This window comes from Dermacentor silvarum, chromosome 9 (genome assembly GCF_013339745.2).
Source record: "Dermacentor silvarum isolate Dsil-2018 chromosome 9, BIME_Dsil_1.4, whole genome shotgun sequence".
In the NCBI taxonomy this organism is placed as follows: Eukaryota; Metazoa; Arthropoda; class Arachnida; order Ixodida; family Ixodidae; genus Dermacentor; species Dermacentor silvarum.
The window spans coordinates 87812643-87831875 of NC_051162.1; the positions used below are offsets into that span (position 1 = coordinate 87812643).

At 46.2% G+C, this 19233-nt stretch overlaps 1 protein-coding gene across 1 annotated transcript in view; it reads right to left on the minus strand.

The window, feature by feature from the left end:
• Positions 1-19233, minus strand: part of LOC125940456 (uncharacterized) — a 53088-nt gene that overhangs the window by 18499 nt on the left and 15356 nt on the right. Inside the window, exons 2-4 of the mRNA XM_049656691.1 lie at positions 16462-16597; positions 11795-11857; positions 5863-5987 (exon numbers count right to left, since the gene is read on the minus strand). Of these exons, the coding sequence (XP_049512648.1) occupies positions 5863-5987; positions 11795-11857; positions 16462-16518 (245 nt within the window). The 5' untranslated portion in view covers positions 16519-16597. The remainder of the gene's footprint in view (positions 1-5862; positions 5988-11794; positions 11858-16461; positions 16598-19233) is intronic.

The following is a 19233-nucleotide window of genomic DNA, read 5'->3' on the forward strand; positions in this document are numbered from 1 at the left end:
GTCTCTGTCAATTATGACACCCAGGAATTTATATGACCGTACAAATGGTATCATCTGCACATTAATTAACACACTGTAGTGCGTCATAGGCTTACGCCTAAATGCCACAAGTGCACATTTGTCAGATGAAATCTCCAGGCCTTGATTTCGGACATAGTGTGCAGTCTGAGTGGCAGCTTTTTGGAGTCTGGCGCGCAGCTGTAGGCGTCACTGCGGACGCCCAAACGCATATGTCGTCTGCGTACATTGATAATTTAACTGTATTTGGAAGGTGATGGAGGAGACCAATCAGCATAAGGTTAAACAAAGTAGGACTCAGTACGTCACCTTGGGGGACGCCACAGTAGGTGTAATGCAAAGAAGTGTGGCCGTCCTCGGTTCTTACAAAGAAAGATCGCATAGAGAGATAGCTATGAGTCCATAGGAACATCCGACCACCGAGGCCTATATCTTCGAGAGCGGCGAGGATGGATTCATGTGTAACTTGTCGCACGCCCCTTTGACGTGGAGGAACAAAGAAGCGCACAGACGTTTACACCCTTTTTGGTGCTGAATATAGGTAACAAGGTCGACGACATTATCAATCGACGAGCGGCCGCGTCGGAATCCTGCCATGGCATCATGGGTAGACGTTGTGGTATTCTAAGTACCACTCCAGGCATCCGAGGATCATCCGCTCCATCACTTTTCCCACGCAGCTCGCCAATGCAATCGGGCGATACGATGAAAGCTCCAACGGAGACTTTCCAGCCTTCTGTAGCGGAACTATGCGACTAGTCTTCCAGCTTGTGGGAAGTGTGCCAGCTCGCTAGGATTCATTATAGATTTCAAGAAGAACACTCCTCGCCCGCTCACCCACATGACACAGAGCTCTGTAAGAAATTTCGTCAGGTCCGGGTGACGACGTGTGTCTGCACAAAGATAGCGCCGCCTTGAGTTCATGGATTGAAAATGCAAGATCCATGCGGGGGTCACGTGGTGGCGGGACGCTGATGAAACGTGATAAGTTGTTGGAAGCTGTGCGTTTCCCGGATAATCTGGCACAAAAGTCTTCTGCGACATCAATATCTGGTCGTTGTTGGAAGAAGGCCAGAGCCTTGAATGGAGACTGTTGTACGGGTGGCGTCCTGAGCCCTCGCACCGTCCTCCATAAGTTGGATAGGGGCTTGCGAGGGTCTCACGATTCACAGAAAGCAGTCCAGCGTTGTGACTCTAGCTTATCTAACCGGCGCTGGATCTTCTTTTGTAGGCGTCTAGCAGTCCGTAGATCGTCCATTGACTTCGTGCGTCGGTATCTACGTTCGGCACGTCGCCGTATAGCTCGAAGTCGCTTTAATTCTACGTCAAATTCAGTGAATTTCGAAGAGCACATTAGAGTACGTGTACTGTCTTGCACTGTGGTTTTGATTATGTCTTCCAAATTATGTAATAAATTACCTTGACATTGGTCTTCAATAACAGCCTGGAATTAGGGCCAGTGCACTCTTCGGAAGGTATCACTTGACTTCGACGACGACAGTCCTCTGATCTTGACATATGTGGAATATGGTCACTCCCGTGCGTTTCAATGTCCGTAAACCATCCTGTACGCCCGACGAGACTTCGTGATACGAAGGCTAAGTCAAGACAGCTGCTGTATGTGGAGCCGCGTAAAAAAGTAGGACTGCCGTCATTTAAAACCCAGAGCTCGCTGTCGGTGGCGAATGATTCCAAGGCTCCGCCTTTCGCGTTGATTTTCGTACATCCCCAGATTGTATGATGTGCGTTGAAGTCCCCGATGATAATCCATGGATCAGGAGATGTTGACAGAATATCTCGTAATGTTTTGGAGTCAAATCTGCTTGATGGTGATAGGTATGCGCCGACAACAGTGACGGTAAGTCTTTTCTTCTTTGCTGTTAGCATACGTATGGTTATCGTCATGAGGTGGCAGAGGCTAAAGAATGTAAGTGAGGTCACGGCGAATAAACACCATAACCTTGCTTTTTTCACCACTAGTTGATGACATAAATGATTCATAGCCGGATAGCCTGATTGAGTTCGATAAGTTCGGCTTGTAGATGATGATGATGGGAAACCTGTTGGCGTACACGAACCGTCGGAAATCGGCGATGCGCGATCGGAGTCCACGGGCATTCCACTGGAAGATTGCTGCTTTTCGGACCTCCTCCCGAAAAGACAGTTGCTGGGGAGCCATAATTTACTCAAGGGCTGCCAGCACCGGACTTAGTGTGTCCAGTACTTGCAGTGCACTTTTGGCTGACGTTGTGTGCATGTTGTTCCGCAACACGCGAATGGCATTCATTAAGGATCGCAGTAGCGATACCACTTGCTGATCTGTATGTCGCACCTCATCCGATGGAGCAGCTGGCTGTACTGGATGAGGCACTTGCTGCTGTTTATCAATAGGTCGTGTACTTGGAAGCGGGGGCCATTCATCTGTAGAGAGACGTCTCGTCGCAAGCAACCAGAATTTTCCATTTTGTCATGAGAATATGATAGTTGTGTCATTTGAATCATCATAGTCGTCATCAGCCTATATTTATGTTCACTGCAGGACGAAGGCCTCTCCCTGCAATCTCCAATTGCCCCCGTGTTGCGCTAGCTGATTCCGACTTGCACCTGTAAATTTCCTAACTTCATCACCCCACCTAGTTTTCTGCCGTCCTCGGCTGCGCTTCCCTTCTCTTGGTATCCGTTTGTAACTCTAAAGGTCCACCAGTTTTCCAGCCTACGCATTACATGACCTGCTCAGCTCCATTTTTTTCTTTTAATGTCAATTATAATATGGGCTATACCCATTTGCTCTCTGATTACCACTGCTCTTTATCTGCCTCTTACTGTTAGGCCTAATATGTTTCGTTTCATCGCTCTTTGTGCCGTCCTTAACTTGTTCTCGAGATTCTTTGTTGACCTCCAAGTTTCTGCCCAATATGTTAGCACTGGTAGAATGCAATGATTTTACACTTTTCTTTTCAACGACAGTGGTAAGCTCCCAGTCAGGATTTGGTAATGTCTGCCGTATGCACTACAAGTTCACTCCTTTAAATATACTTGTGCAAATGATGTGCACCTAGTATACAATGCCCTCTGTAACCGTGGAAAGCAACATGTCTCCGTTCCAGACTTTTTCAAGAGACGCTTTGCCACATGAGAAAGATACGTGCAAGTATGGCGTGATAGATGCGATCGAACGCATGTTTCCTTGGTGCCTAAATATCTCCTTGAAACGCCTGGCCCGTGCGCAGTGTGCCAGTTCTCGCATTTTTTTTTCTTGCGACAGCTATTGCTTTCTTTGAGACGCTGTGTTGGGCTGCAGTGTCTATTGGCCGACTTTTCTTGTCATACAGAATGTGACATTATTGCAACAACAATATTTAAATTACGGCTAACCGAAAAAAATAGACATTCCCTTTAGCACATGCCAAATAAGGTGAAGGCGAAAGCCTACGCGCTGAAGATACATTCATTAAAGTACTTGACATTCTCATTAGAATACATTGTTACTTCTTATTACTTGTTTTCTCTCACTAATGGTCGTGGGTCCGGGTGCCTTAATTGACGCTAACTTATTAACTGTGCCTGAAAAACCTTACCCTTAATTAACACTAAAGGTCGTGGGTTTGACTCCCACGGAAGATCGTGGGTTCGAGTTTCTGAATACACTCTCTCTTAATCAACTTTGCATTTTTGGCATGATCGGAGCCAGCTGTGACAAGCATCGGAGCCAGCTGTGGAAGAAGATGAGGACGAACCCACGATCAGAGGCACGAGCGCGTATCAGCACGAGGTGAGCTCACATGGCTGTTACGGCGGAGCTTTTTATGTCTACCCTCCCATAGATGTTTCAATGCCCGCGCCTCAAAACTCCCGTGCCTTCTATGCGGAGGCAAAGCAAGCCAGTGAGGCATGTGCTAACAGCTGCCATCGCAAGAGGAAAGCTAAAAAACACCCAATACGGTGTACCAGACCACCAGATTGCCCAACTGAAGCACGAGAGAAAGGCTCTACAACGGGAGTCCTTTCCTAGCATCCTTCCTTTCATTCCCACTCGCCTTCCCAGAGCAGCAGAGGGGCAGCTTGCACGAACACTTAATATCGAAGTAAAGAACGCGAACTTAGAGCAAGCTTTACCTTGGGCCCAACTCCAATGCGGCCTATTCAAATACATGCAAAGCAGAGAAACTATTTTCTGAGATAACCCCTGGACCCGTTACTCCACTCCACCCGCTAGTTGTAGAGAATGACTGATTGAATGATAACTTTATTTATAATCCGGCGAGTTATTCGCGGACTTGGGCGAATACCCTGCCTAGGTGTCGGCCACGAGCCCTTGAGCTCTGGCGGCTTCCTCGGCCCACTTCGAGGGCGGAGCTGAGCAGCGTAGTCTCACAGCGCGTTCGGCTCGAGGCTGCGTCCCCGTCTAGAACCCCCCCCCCCCCCCCCCCCTTGTTTGCACTCCCATAACATGTGTTCCAGGGTTGCCCTGGCCTCACAAAACTTGCATTGGTTGGACGAATAAAGCTCTAGGTAACAGAGAATCAAAATCACCGGGTTTACAAACGTTCTTGTCTGCAGCTGTCGCCATGCGACCGCCCATCTCTTGTTCAGTTTCTGGTGTGGTGGCGGAAATTTGCACCTCGCCAGTCTGTAGTGTTGCGTTATTTCTCTGTAACTCGTCAGGCGATCCTCCCACTCCCACCCCTCACCAGACGTCGTGACCGAGGCGGCGGTAGTGTGGTTGGCGGCTCGGTGCGTAAGCCCTCGAGCCACCCTGTGCGCCGCCTCGTTGCCGGCGAGTGAGGTGGTGTGGGCGGGTGCCCATACGATGTAAACTTATTTATTCCCGGTTTTGCCCGCGAGTAGTACTCGTAACGCCTAGAGGGTGATTGCGGCCGTTGGCGTAGTTGCGAATTGCCGTCTGGGAGTCGCTGATGATCACTTCGGCCTCGGTGGTGGCCACCGCTAGCACGATGGCTACCTCCTCCGCTGTCTTCCGCGTGCACCGTGCGTACCGTGACACTAGTTTTGCAAGTGTTCTCGTGATCTACCACCGCGGCCGTGAAGGCGCGCCTGCGCGCGTACCTGGCCGCAGTCCACGAACACCGCGTCTTCACTTCCTCTGTACGTCGTAATTAATTATTTCTCTCCACATAGCGAGTTTCCGCTGAACATTTACCGTAAAACACTTGATTTGCTTCGAGTTGTTGATAAATTCGACTTCGCCCTGCAACCTGCTAGCCGCCTAGTTAGCTCAAATGGTGGAGTGGCTGTCTCGGAAAGGAGGTGGTTCCGGGTTTGAGTCCCGGAGCAGGACGAATTTTTCTGCAACTGCGAAGCTTTTATTTTGAGGAACCCGTATAGGTTTTTCCTTTGTAGCAACTGCTACGATTGGGTTGATGTCTCATTTTCACTTTTATTACTTCTCTCCACCTAGCGGGTTCCCGCTCAACTATTACGTAAAATATAACAACTCATGTTTCTTTTTTTATAATTTATGGTATTGGCATAGAAATTTGAGCTACTGATATAAAAAATTGTTACTTATTCCTTGTGCTTCGATATGCCAGTTTAACTGAACATATCTGTGCTTTGCTTGCTCTCATTTACATCTGGAATAAGTTAAGTGCGAACGCAAAATTTCAGTCTGACGCGGCATCTTTTTTTTGTTTATCAAACTTCTACTGATGAGGAACTGCATAATAAAGAATAGATGCTGCAATAACGAATGCATTATATTGAAAGCAAAAAGATACACAGACGCTTGCCTGGCTTACTCGTCAACACTAGCCACCCGGTGTCTATTTCTGTTCCTTCTGAACAACTAAGTGAATAATACGAAGACATTTTAATACTACATACCCAGAAGCGTGATATAAAATAGAGTTGTTTGAAGCATTTTGAGATATGGCGTATTGTGTCATGTTCTCCAAAGTTTTGTCGCCGTTAATGGACCCATTTGTGTATTTTACCAGCCAATCGTCCTTCTGAAAGTAATATTAAGATGAAATCGTAATTCAAGGTTTCAGAAAACTTTATAACCAATGCGCGAAAACAAAAGCATGGGAACTCAAAGATAAACTCAATATTCCTTTCACGTACAATGCAAATATACCTTTAAATATTGTAGCAATGATACCTGGACTAGAGCACTGCACGGGCCGATTTTTGCAGGCAGAGCCCGGCCCGGGCCCGTTTTTACCTTGGGCAGCACGCCCGAGCCCGGCCCGGGGCCGGAAATAATCTACGTTTCCCGCCTGGCCCGGCCCGCCACCCCGTTACCTTAGGCCTGAGCCCGGCCCGAGCCCGGCTCGAAACCGGCCCGAGACCGAGAAATACATGTTTTTCAGAGTTGAGATGCCCGAGAATAAGTCGCTGCACGTTACATGCACACCGCCAGAAAGCCCGAACCCGGCCCGGGCCCGCGTCAAAAACCCGAGCCCGGCCCGCGCCCAGGTCAAAAAGCACACGCCGTGCCCGAGCCCGGCCCGAGCCCGTAAAAAACTGCTCTACCCGGTCCGGCCCGGCCCACGGGCCGGGCCGGGCACGGGCTTTCGGGTAAGCCCGAGCCCGTGCAGTGCTCTAACCTGGACACCCGACGTACCAGTCACTTTGCGGTGGCTGTATGAAAAGTCCGCATTATCTGACACTTTTTCATAGATCGAAAAATTATTCAAAACACTTACAATCCGATATTCTGTAATTTCAATGCCACTTTTATTTATTGCTGTTCCATGATTGGACCACCTTCCTAGCTTAAGTTTCAGACTTCCTCCGGATATTATCACATTTATAAGCATTCATAAATTGTTCAGTTGGGTAGTTTCTTTATTTCAAGATGCTCAATGTTTTAGGAGGTTTACTGCCCTCGAACAAGTAGTATAAAATATAATGTTTCTGCACTACGCCTATGGGGAATTTTTTTTAAGTCAGCATACTCAAAAACAATATTTGAAGTGGTTCCTGAAATAATATTTTTTGTGTAGTCCTAGGTTCTGGGATATGATGAATGCTGTCTATATAACCAAACATGTCTCATATGTGCACACTTGGGTCAGGTGCCACAATTGGGTAACATATTAGTCAGGCGAATTGTGTTACCAGATTGTAAGCCCCATGCATTCGTTGAAAAAAATGAGAAACAGCGCTTGTGTATAGGCTAAGCCATGCCACAAGCCCGTGCTGTGTGGTAAAGATGAAAGTATGATAATGTCCTAATAATTGAGCCACATATTTCGATGCTGGATGCTCCGGTCATCTACCTTTTTCGACGAATATGTGAGCTTGATTCTTTGGTAACAAAATTGAGAAAGCTACACTCCAGACCTCTCAGTGCGTATTGGTGTCATTTACTTTTATAATTTGCGGCATTGTTCGGTGCATGGAAAAGTGTTCCATAATAACGATAAGTTTTTGAGTTCTGTACAACTGGTCTCAAATTTTTTGAAAATCAGAAATGGGACCCCAAGACTATTTTTGTTTAAGTTGAACAACGGATATTCGTATCAACATAGGTTTGAAAAACGTATTTCGAAAGAAGATTGACTAAGCATGACGAGTACGCATAATTTGCGTTTGGTCACAAAACGCACAGGGCACCAATCTTTATATGTTATAATAAGTAACGTGAAACACCTTATTATATGCCTTGACTTGGTCAGTACACCCCATCGTTGAATTGCAAAAGCCGGCCACCCATTGTCTCTATTGATGGAGCATCCTTTATTTTTGTATGACTAGCTGTGCTATCTTGTGCCTACTCTATACTGAAATATTTGCTAGGTTGGAATTCATTGGAATTCTTTGTTGCCTGTAAAATTCATTGCCTTTTAGTGCAATGTTTCAGTCATTCGATTTTCACGTCATATGACTGGAAGCTGCAACTTTTTATTCAATAAGAAAAAGCATCAGTTGGTATTGTTAAGGTGCAACCAAGAGTGGCACCAGTCAGAAGAAGACAATTTGACGTGTAGAGGAAGAATCGGTCTCGTCAGCCATCTTGTTTATGTATCGTTGCCTCTCTTGTAAATATTGTAAATACACCTGTATATGTGACTGCGCAACGTAACAAATTGGTGGAGGTGTGGGGTACCCACCAGTAACAAAACGGAGCTCCGCAATGGGCGTCACCTCGAACAGGGCAACATGATGGACGAAACAGGACCCAAAATGGCGCAGCCCGCATCAATGCCTACAACCCCGAAGGTTGTCCTGGCTCAGCCGCGGGATCCAGGAACGTTCTGCGGCACCGACCACCTCGACGTGGAAGACTGGATCGCCACGTGTGAGCGTGTAAGTGCCCACAACAAATGGCATCCCATGATTATGTTGGCTCCGGAATAATTTTGACCACCTGGGGTTCTTTAACGTGCACTACAACGCAAGCACACGGGCGTTTTTGCATTTCGCCTCCATCGAAATGCGGCCACCGCGGCCGGGATTCGATCCCTCGATCTCGTGCTCAGCAGCGCAACGCCTTAGCTGACTGAGCCACCCCGGCGGGTGGCTAACAAGGTCATCTACCTACAAGGCACGGCAAAGGTGTGGTATGACATCCATAAGAAGATCTTAACGACTGGGACGCCTGCACAAAGAAGCCGAGGAACCGTCAGAAAAGTGCCGCAAAGAAAAAACAAGTGACCCTCGTCCAAACATCCACAAAGTAATACGTCTCTTACATCCAGGACGTGCTGGCTTTGTGCCGTAAGGCCGACAGCGATATGCCTGAGTCAGACATTGTTGGGCATGTATTGGAGGGGATCGCTGACGACGCTTCCAACCTGCTCATTTGCAAAAATTGTGAAACAGTACAGGACGTCATAAAAGAGTGCCAAAGCTTTAAGTAGGTCAAGAGCCGCCGCATTGCAACGCCGTTCGCACATCTGCCGAACACAGCTGTGACATCTTGTGACGACAGGCTAGGAATGCAGCGACCATCGTCATCAGATGACCTGACGCGGATAGTGCGGCGAAAACTTGAAGCCAATGCTCCTGCAGCGCTTTTTTCCCCACCGAGTGAGCCGAACAATTTGCCTACAGAACCATTTATGCAGAGAGACCAGCAAGATGAATGAAGAACTCTCTGGTCTTGGAGTTCATTCTGTATGTGCCGTAGCCGCTTCACAGCAGTCTCATGCTCCTTGTCCATCGACTCGTCAGCGGTATCCTGCACGCTGCCGAAATCCAGCCGAGTAGTGAACCGCAGACAATCGGCCAATCTGTTTTGCCGGCCGGCGTATCGGTCACCTTGCTCGCCAGTGTAACAACGGTACTGTCTCCTGGCCTCTGCGACCCCCATTCAAAGTTTTTATTGACCAGAACAGAGCCAGCGTCGTTACGAGCCTCCATTTCAACCGCAACAGGCAAACAATGACGTTCGTGTCCCTTCGAACTATCCCTCGTCGCCATTCCGACGTCACCAGTCCCGTTCGCCACCAGCTCGTCGGCCATCGTCCCTATCGCCGCAGGCTCGTCGCCCGCCATTCCCGATGCAGCCCCGGCGCCGGTCTCCAGAAAAGCTAAGCGATGCAGCTTCCAGAGGTGGCGCTGCATTGATGACTCGACCGCCAAACCCTCTGATCACTTTGCTGACCACCTTGACGATGATGCGCATGACACCGACTCTTGCGTCATGGCTAGTTCTGATCTGCGTGACATCCGCACTGAGCAACGACGTACGTGATGACTGCTTACGTGTTCTTATCGATCGTCTCAATCCTGGACATTCGGAGCCCGCGCTGCGCCTGTTCGTGCTTCGCGACGACGTTCTCTATAGTCGCAGCTTACGCCCTGAAGGACCAGAATTTCTACTCGTTGTAGCACGCCTTCTCCGGACCTCACTTCTTGAGCATTTGCATGACGGCCTTCCTGCAGGCCACCTTGGCGTTTCGCTTACCAACGACCGTGTACGGGGCCGCTTCTATTGGCCAGGCCTGTAACGCTCTGCGCACCGCTACGTTCCGGCCTGTGCGCTCTGTCAGTGCCGCAAAAACCTGCTGTGCAGCCCATTGGACGCCTTGACATCATCGATGTGCCCTCAGAACCATTCTTTCGCGTCGGTCTCGATCTTCTCGGCCCCTTTTCTACTTCGAAATCTGGCAATAAGTGGGTCATTGGCACGACTTGGAGGTTAACACAGAAGCTCGAGAACAAGTTAAGGACCGCACAAAGAGCGATGGAACGAAACATGTTGGGCCTAACGTTAAAAGACGGGAAGATAGCAGTGTGAATCAGAGAAAACAGGGATACCGATTTTCTAATTGACATTAATAGAAAGAAATCAGGCTGGGCAGGCCATGTAATGCGTAGGATGGATAACCCGTGGACCATTAGAGTTACAGAATGGATACCAAGAGAAGGGAAGCGCCATCGAGGATGGCAGAAAACTAGGTAAGGTGATGAATTTATGAAATTTGCAGGTGCAAGTAGGAATCAGCTAGCGCAAGGCAGAGGTAATTGGAGATCGCAGGGAAAGGCCTTCGTCCTGCAGTGGACATACATATAGGCTGAAGAAGATGATGATGATGATTTCGCGACTGACTACGCGACCCGGTACGCGATCACGCGAGCTATGCGTTCAAGCTGTGCAATTGAAGTGGCGGATTTCCTTTCACATCACGTCATCGTCCATTACGGCGCACCTCGGCAGCTCCTCACTGATCGCGGCCGCACCTTCTTGCCCCACGTTTTTGAAGACCTACGTTGCTCCTGCTCTACCGAGCACAAGCTTTCCACCGCCTACCACCTGCAGACAAACAGACTCACGGAGCAGCTCAATCGCACGTTGACAGAAATGCTCTCTATGTACGTTTCTGGCGACTATACAGTGATTGGGACAAGCCTTCGCGAGCTTCACCTATAATTTGTCCCGTCACGAGACCGCTTCCTTTTCGCCCTTTTACGTTCTGGTTTTTCACCCTTTTACACTGCTTCATCCCTCGACGAATACTCCCACTGAATTTCCTCAAGCCATCTTCGCCCGACCTCACAAGGCCCGCCAGATTGCCAGCTCCCGGCTCACTGAGTCTCAAGCCACGAGGAAGATCCGGTGCGACAGCCACATTGGAACGTCCGATGGCTCCGCTGTCCTTTTATGAACACCATGTCGCCGTATCGGCTTGTCTGAAAAGCTGCTGGCGCGCTACCCAGGGCCACGATGTTGCGTCAGAGTGGAGATGTGAACTATGAGATCGCTCCGCTGGACTCGCGTGGCCCCACTGATGTTGTGCATGTATCCTCGCTGAAACCTTAATTTGTCGCGTGTTCGACAAACACACACACACACACACATATATATATATATATCCCCAATATGGCCACAGTGAGCATGTGCAAGAGCATGCGGAATAAAAATGATACAGCTATTGGGAAAAAAATATACACAGAGCTTCTACGTACGTCTCTTAACAAAATCACGTGGCGCTCAAAAAGGCAAATTCCTTGTCAGTTACCTTGTCAGTGTGTTTCCCTTTCTTTGTGTCCTCGTTTCTGGACTCGTTTCTTGTGTGTGCGCCCCAATTTGAAGATGAATAGCTGCCAACTCGCCCAACTTTCAGTACTTTTTCCATCTTAGAGTTACTATATTGTAACAATAAATAAACGCACAATCTTTTCCTTTTCTACACAAGCCAAATACGCAACAGTTTTCGGACAGCCGTGTTTAAAAGCTTTTTTTCCCTTCAAAAGAAGAGCTAAGCCTGATTACCACCAAACGAAGGTTATATATTTCTGAAGCTCAAAACGGTACATCAACTACCCATAAAGGCAGCATACAGATGCTATAGAATTGTCTTACCTGCATTGTGCTGTTTACGACGAATTTTACCATTACTGACTGGTTATTAAAATATTCTTGAGCCTAGAAAAGAGAAGCAGATGAAAAACGTATTAGGAGGATCTAAAACTGCAGTAGACGTTGAAATGCGTGAGCAATTCTATGCCGACCCACCGACCAAACCCGTCCGTCAGTCCGGCTGTCAAGTAAGATGAATCGCTATCAAGAAATTATTCAATAAAACAAATATTAAATTGATGCAGAACCTCCTCTGGGAGTTAAGTATGCTTAAGCATTGTGCCAGTTGCTCATCTCCACGCCTTCCGGTCTAATTATCAATGATACGAAACTTGATCCGTCCAGTGTAAACGACAGCGCTGCGGCGACACGCGCTTCTGCGGACGTCGGTGCAACGTGAATTGATGACGCCAGGCAAACTACTGCAGGTGGCGGCGCCAGGTGTGCTGATGACCTTCCGACCAATTTAAACCACTGTCCGACCTTCCGTTAGTGGTGCAGGTGGAGTATACTTCACCCCTTCTCACATTCTGTCCGAACTTCCGATCGGAAGTTCCACTATCTGCCATTACTTGTCCCTCCGGGCCAGCAGGGTCGTTGGACCCTGCCGCGTTTTCAGCTGTGCGCTCCTGCCTCCTGACCTTTTTGCGTTCACGAAGAGACATGGCGACGTCCCACGTACCTCCGTTCGCGTCATCTTCCTCGGTGCTTGTGTCCATGGCAGAGATCTGTCCGTTCTTGGCGGCGGGGTGGATGTCTTCCTCTGTCTCCGAGACAAGTTTCATGGAATTTTGGGGGTCCATTGTGGTTTTCCGGGTGATACTTGACGTTCCGTGATCAAGATCCACGTTTTCTTCGCCCCGCAGCGGGTTTACTGCGTGCGGGCTTGATGTAGTTGCTTCTCCGGCGACCCAGTAAGACGGCCGGCGCGGCGGGTCGCGTGCTCGTGGCTTTCAAAGCTCGCAGAGCAAAATACCTGATCCGCTTTGCCAAAAAATTGGTGTCAGTCGATCCGGAATGACTTCATGCACCACCGTAGCAAAAGTAGTGAAAATCCATGGAATTTATCAAAGTCAGGAAATAAAGAGTCAGGAGCCAACGTGCATGGGTCCGCACTCCTCGGCGGCCCCTGGCGATCTCTCCCATTGAGGACATAAAGGTTCCCGAAGGACCATTCATATCTTGAGAGCGATTGGAAGCATTTCCACACATTTTCTTGTTTCAATAAACGGCATATTAAAAATTTGCTTAGCTTGCGCTGGAAGCACAATGCTAAAGAGACTGCGGAGCTGATGTGCACCTAGCTAGTCCTGGCTTTTGGGCTAGGCTAAGCACGACCATGTCCTCCCTAGCATTTTCCGGAATTTATTGATTAGTGATCGATTATTGATTATCTATTGATTGACTATCAATTGGCTATCGCATGGAATTGGCCAAGTATTTGGGCTTGGCTAAGCACTGCCAAAAGTCATCCCCAGCATTTTCCAGAATTTATTGATTATTGATCAATAATTGATTAGCTATTGATTGGCTATCAATTGGCTTTCGATAACTGACTAAGCTTAAGTAGTCCCAACCATGCTTAGCTAGACTTCGCCACGCTCAGCTTCGCTAGTTCCCAGGGGTATGTGCCATTGCGCTTGGACCCTTTCTGCCCTACCACCAGGGTCGGCCCACATTTTCGGTTCGCACGTTAAGGACTAAAGCTCAGCTTAAACAGCTCAGCTGTTAAAATCAAAATTGTCAGTATATAATGCCGCCAGGCGTAAATGGTACATGCAATGCTGATGGAGTGCGCTACCAGGCACGCTATTGTGGTGTGCATTAATACTGCCAGGGTAGGGTAATTTTCAGTTCGTTGGAGCGCTATCAAAACGGAGTTCTGGTGTTTGCTTGTTGCATCTCGGATGGCAGCTTATCGATAGCCTTATAGAAATATATTTTATATTCTCAGTCCGTAATGAAGCATTAGCCATGGAACTCTATAATTTTATTTTTGGGCCCGTTTAACTAAAATATTAGAACATTGCAAAAACTATATATTTTTGTATGAAAGATATTTTGTGCTTTTCTCCCAAGTTATCATAAACGCTGCCTCCTGAAATACTCTCGTGTTTATAAATTCGACAGCAGAGAATACTTAGTTGATAATGCTTACTATTAATACATACATGTCTCTAGCCTCCTGCCGTTTTTATGTGTTACATCTTTCGCAGCAAATAAGTGGTAATTTTTAGCGCCAGGAATGAACCTTTTGGAAAAATACTCTTCCATTGCCTCACAGCTCGAAAGCATTGCATTCGTCAAATATTCCATAATACTGGGAACACTGGTGCCCACAGCGGATTAATCGGACGGCTGTGTGTTCGGTGGAACAGTGATGGATTCATAATAGACATGGAGCAGCGCAACACGACAGGGATCAAGAATTAGAAGACACATACGCAGCGCTAACTTTTAACTAAAAGTTTTACTTGATCGCGCGCGTAATTTACACAATGACAGCGGACAGTGATGGATGGCACCGAAAGAGACGCTGGCTTCACAACATTGATGTTGGGCACCACTGCTTTGTGCTTGAAGCGCACTGGGTTATAGCTGGAGTTCACTCACTTGTACATATATTTGTTTGTGCTGCAGTGCTGCCACATTAGTTCAAGTTTATCATTCGGTCCAAGGAGCTAGCGCGGTTTAAAATTATAGACTCCAGTCGGTCGTATCGTGAGGTCTACTGTATTAAAGTGAGAAGTAGGAGCCTGACTCTTGAACTTGTGGCCACTTAAACGTATAATGACATCTATTATAGGACGTCAGAGGAATAACGCGCCAACATTCAGTTCCTAAATATCCCATACGAAACTTCCACAGGCCAACTTATTTGCCAAAACCACCAATCTCAGAATTTTCATCCACGGCGAGGCCTTTCCGACGCCTCCGGTAGCAGACAGAGCCAGCTTTGAGGAAGTGCTTGCAGAGAGATGAAATAATGAGATGTCCAGTGACTGGTAGACAGGGGTTACAATACGAGCACAACGGCGTGGCTAGCCAAGACAAGCCGTTTATTGCAGTGCACATCACGACAATTTTCACATTTTCCTTCACTGTGTAACGTAACCTTCAGGGGAAGCCATTGCGGCATTTTCTCCGTCATGTACAGAGCGCGAACAGTAGATTGCTCCTATTTTACTCTTCGGGTAAAAAAGAATCAGATAAGTACCAGTCAACATGCGCGAAGTATGATAAGCGGTCCGCTTGTGCACCACAGATGACTTGCCGTTTTGCCCGACGAGATTCTGCTTCGACGTGCCTTTATTCAAATTTCGTAACTCCCTTTGTCACCTGGAGTTTCTTTCCGACAGAACAAAACGGCTGCCTTTCCAGCGTTCTCGGCATATTCGGTTCCAATATTGCCTAGATTCTGCCTTCATTTTTGATGACGAATATCTCAGAATATCTCAAATTAAGTGCAATTTTCTGGAACTATAAAAAATGGGCATGCCACAAATTGTGACTGTCTACAAGTTTTTTGTATAAACAACTGCCCCAAGTTATTACAAAAAGAGATTGAATGAACGGGTTCTTGTTAATTAGTCTTTGCAGAGTAACTCAAGCAGCCGCAAAGTATTTTCGCCTTCCCGTAGAGCAGGTCTGCGAAGACGACAGGTATCTCACGATCATAGCCTTCTGATAAAAAAATCTGCATTCACGAAAAACAAACACCCTTAGATAACCGTTTTTCCAAGCACAAAATTATTATTAGGGCACCATTGTATTTTTTAGCTTTCCTGTTGAAGAACTGTGGACGAGACCCACAAAGAAGTTGATGTATGTTCCTGTAGGCAAGAGACCCTTTACAAAAAGATTTTGCTTCTTTGTCGTTCATCTCCCCACGAGAACGCACTTCCCAGAACGCAGTCCTTTAGTGTGCTCACGTTTTAGACATATTACCTATGCTCTGAAGGGTACGCTACTGCGGCTGATGACCTTTACGGGCAGGTTATAGGACCCCTAGGTGGCTGAATATTGCTGCACATGTCTTATTGTGATTTGCCGTTTTGTATTCTTTGCTTATGGCAATTCTCGTAGTGTGTATGATCTGTAAGCTTTTCTTTTCGCTATGCAGCTGAATTGCCCATAGCAGCCAGCATTACTTCAGTATGCCCAGTCAGTTCAGCGCTCCGGTATTAACTTTTTTCACAAATGCGCTGCAGGATATCAGCGAAAGTGCAAGGGCACTGCACACATCTCGTCTGGATTAATCAAGATGGCATGTGTCGCAATAAAATGTAAATAATGCTTCTGCATGAGGATCGACGCCACGATCGATGCCGCGGAAATGCATCCTCCATCCTTGCACCACTCAAACATATGAAGCGTGTCTTTAATCCATGAACGCGTCTTTTAGCTGGTGGTAGACCAGCTTTGTTATGCCAGCTCGAGGCACGTAAATGCATGATGACGAACTTTTAACGCACCACTCATGTAGAGTCCTCACGTCCTACAATAAGTCACAAGCGCGCAACATTCTTTTATATTTTTTTTCATCAGGAGATACATTTTATGCCGGTAACATGCAATCATGTGTACTCCACTGCTGTGTCAGAACGTCTCAAATAGTTGCAACATCGAAAAATTCCGCTAGTGAAAGAACAAAAACAAGGCGATTCTACCTGACGAGTCAAATTGATAAGGTATTCTGTTATGTTTTCGCCAGGTCTTTTTAGCATGAATCTTTGTAGTAGCTGCTGTCGTAGAAAAGAGAGGCGTTTACAATGACCCCCTCTCCAATTTTCTGCCGGTGCTCAACTGAAAAAAAAGAATACTTATTTTAGTGTTGTCAACAATGGTTCAATTTCATTGCACAATTTCTTCTACAGACATGTATTTAAAGTGATTTCATCGGTGCGCAAGAATAGGACATTGTGAGTAAAAGCAAAAAACGTGATATGGTGAGTCTCGTATATGTTGTCACATCATCGAGGCGTTGAGCATCGATGATATGACAACATATATTGAGACAAACTGGTTGTTAAGCATCACAACCAGTTCGCGATTAGAAAAATAGTAGCTGTCTCCTCAGCAAGAAGCAACTTTATATTAGATAGCGACGGCACTATGAAACAAAAAAAAACTGAGCACTGCTACCAGATATGCTCAAAAGTATACAATGATTTGCCTCAGTAGTTCTGACGTATCCGAGGAGAACGTGACGTTTTGTTGATGTTCGTTTTGTGTCGGCCAGCACTAGGCGTATGAACGCGTCATGTTCCTTGGTATTACCAATATTGGGTAATGATTACTTTACCTTTTCCTCAGTGACCCTCTTTCACCGACCAGATCCCAACGCCGCTTGCTGCGGTCTTCTTTAATGGCCTATCTTGGGAAGATTGACTGTAATTTTCTAAAAATGGCAACACCATCTGTATGGCATAGCCATCAGTTCATTTGAAATTTGGAAGCTATTCTGTGTACCATTGCAATATATTCCATTTGAAATCATTGAAACATTTCCTCGAGTGAGTTCACTGAGGGTACTTTTGCGCTTATGCTCTGTTACTCGCATTCTATAAAAGTCGTGAAAATGTGAACTATTCCTGCAGTAATACATTTGGTGCAATTAATAAACTACAATCTACTGCGAAATTTTTAAGGCTTGAACAAGCGCTCCAAAACTTTGCATGCCAGTTTTACCGATGTTCTAAAAAATTGATTTTCCCGACAATTTGCATGAACAAAAACGTGGGAAATGTGAGCGCCAATCCGAAGGCAAATATTTATGTGTGTGTAAATTAGGTGTGAACTGAAAATTTCCAAACCCAAGTTTAGGCGTGTTCCGAGATGTTAATCCCACCTATAAAAGGCAATAAATGCTGACCCACTTTAAAGGGAGGACAAAAAACGGCACAGACATTCTATTCATAGCTTCATAGGAAATAGACGTCTCGCTTTGTCTGACGCGTACCAAAGATTAAATTGTGTAGGTTCATTATATGTTTTCGAAACTGTAACAATATACTCGTATGCTTTCATTTTTACGAGTTATACGAGGCATGCAGTTGATTTCCACAGTATCCTTTCTGAACTATGAATGGTACGGTGTTTATATATCACTGAAATATGCAGCACGCTGTGAATTATGAAAGATAAGTGTTTAACTCGTGTAGATAATTGCAGTATTTGTAGAAATTTGCCTACCCAAGGGTTCGGGAGTGTCATAATGACTTCATCGGCAATGTTTCCCAGAGTAGTAAAACATTAAAAGGCACCAACAACAAATATAATGCAACTTGCTCCTATGTTTATTCGACGCTATGGTATTGCTTACCAGAGATAAACATCAATGCTCTACCCCCATGCCATTTCATATTTTTGATGCTTCAAAGGGGCATTTAGTTGGCTTCTATGGTGACTGAACTGGGTAGCTAGTTTATATAGAGCGAAAGTAAGCGGTGCATTGTGCGAAACGTGTAGGCTTAATTCGAAGTGTTTGAGATAATTGTTACGTGGGCAAGTATTTACGTGAGCAAGCACCTGAGAGCGTTAAGAGTGTGTTCTGCGAGTGAAGCAAAAGTTAGCCCTTTGCCGTGGCACAAATATAAATTCCACAATCAAGTTTAGTGAACATGGGGGAAACGCTCTTGCATTTACTGCCTTTGTAAAAACTTCTTTACTAAGCACTCGGAAGTGTTATGTGGCCATTTCACGCTATATTTTCGGGGTCCCCAAGGAATCCTACGTCACACCAAGTTCACAGTCAGCGAAAATAAGAGATGTTCTTTAATAAATGTGCATGTGAAATTCAGACTGTTTCGAATAATTGCTACCTGCCCAATAAATCACGTATTCAAGCCCCCGGAAGGTTATGAGTGTTACGAGTGGCGTCAAATTTTGCCTGCTACCCTAGCATAACTACTATTACCACTAAGAACAAATTTAGTCATAATGGGGGGAAGACAATACGAAATCATTGTGCGAAGTTAGTAGCATATGACTCAAACAAAGTTTTCGTAAAAATTTAACAGTGCTCACAAACGGTATATTGCCATATATAATGTCTTCTCTAGTGGCCCGAGCGAACTTTATAGTATGCAAAGTTCATGTTTGATGAAAATAAGAGACACGTTACCTTTCAAAGGGTTTCGATTAATTATGGTCTTTGCAATAAACTACGTATTTGAACGCTTCAGTACATGTATGGTTCAGTTTTTCAGTTCAGTTCGCAGAGCAAAATGTAGCACGAGGCATTTAGCATAATTACAAGTGCCACCAAGATCAGGCAAACCAGCAATGGACGGAATACCGTGGCAAATCTTTGGTCAAGATTAAATGCATGGGGAATAAATGAAGTTTTCGCAAAAGGGTTGTTTGTGACTTCTGGGACAGTATATTTCTCGCACACGCTCATGTTTTTAACTTAAGTATGCTTACTCAACTGCGATTAC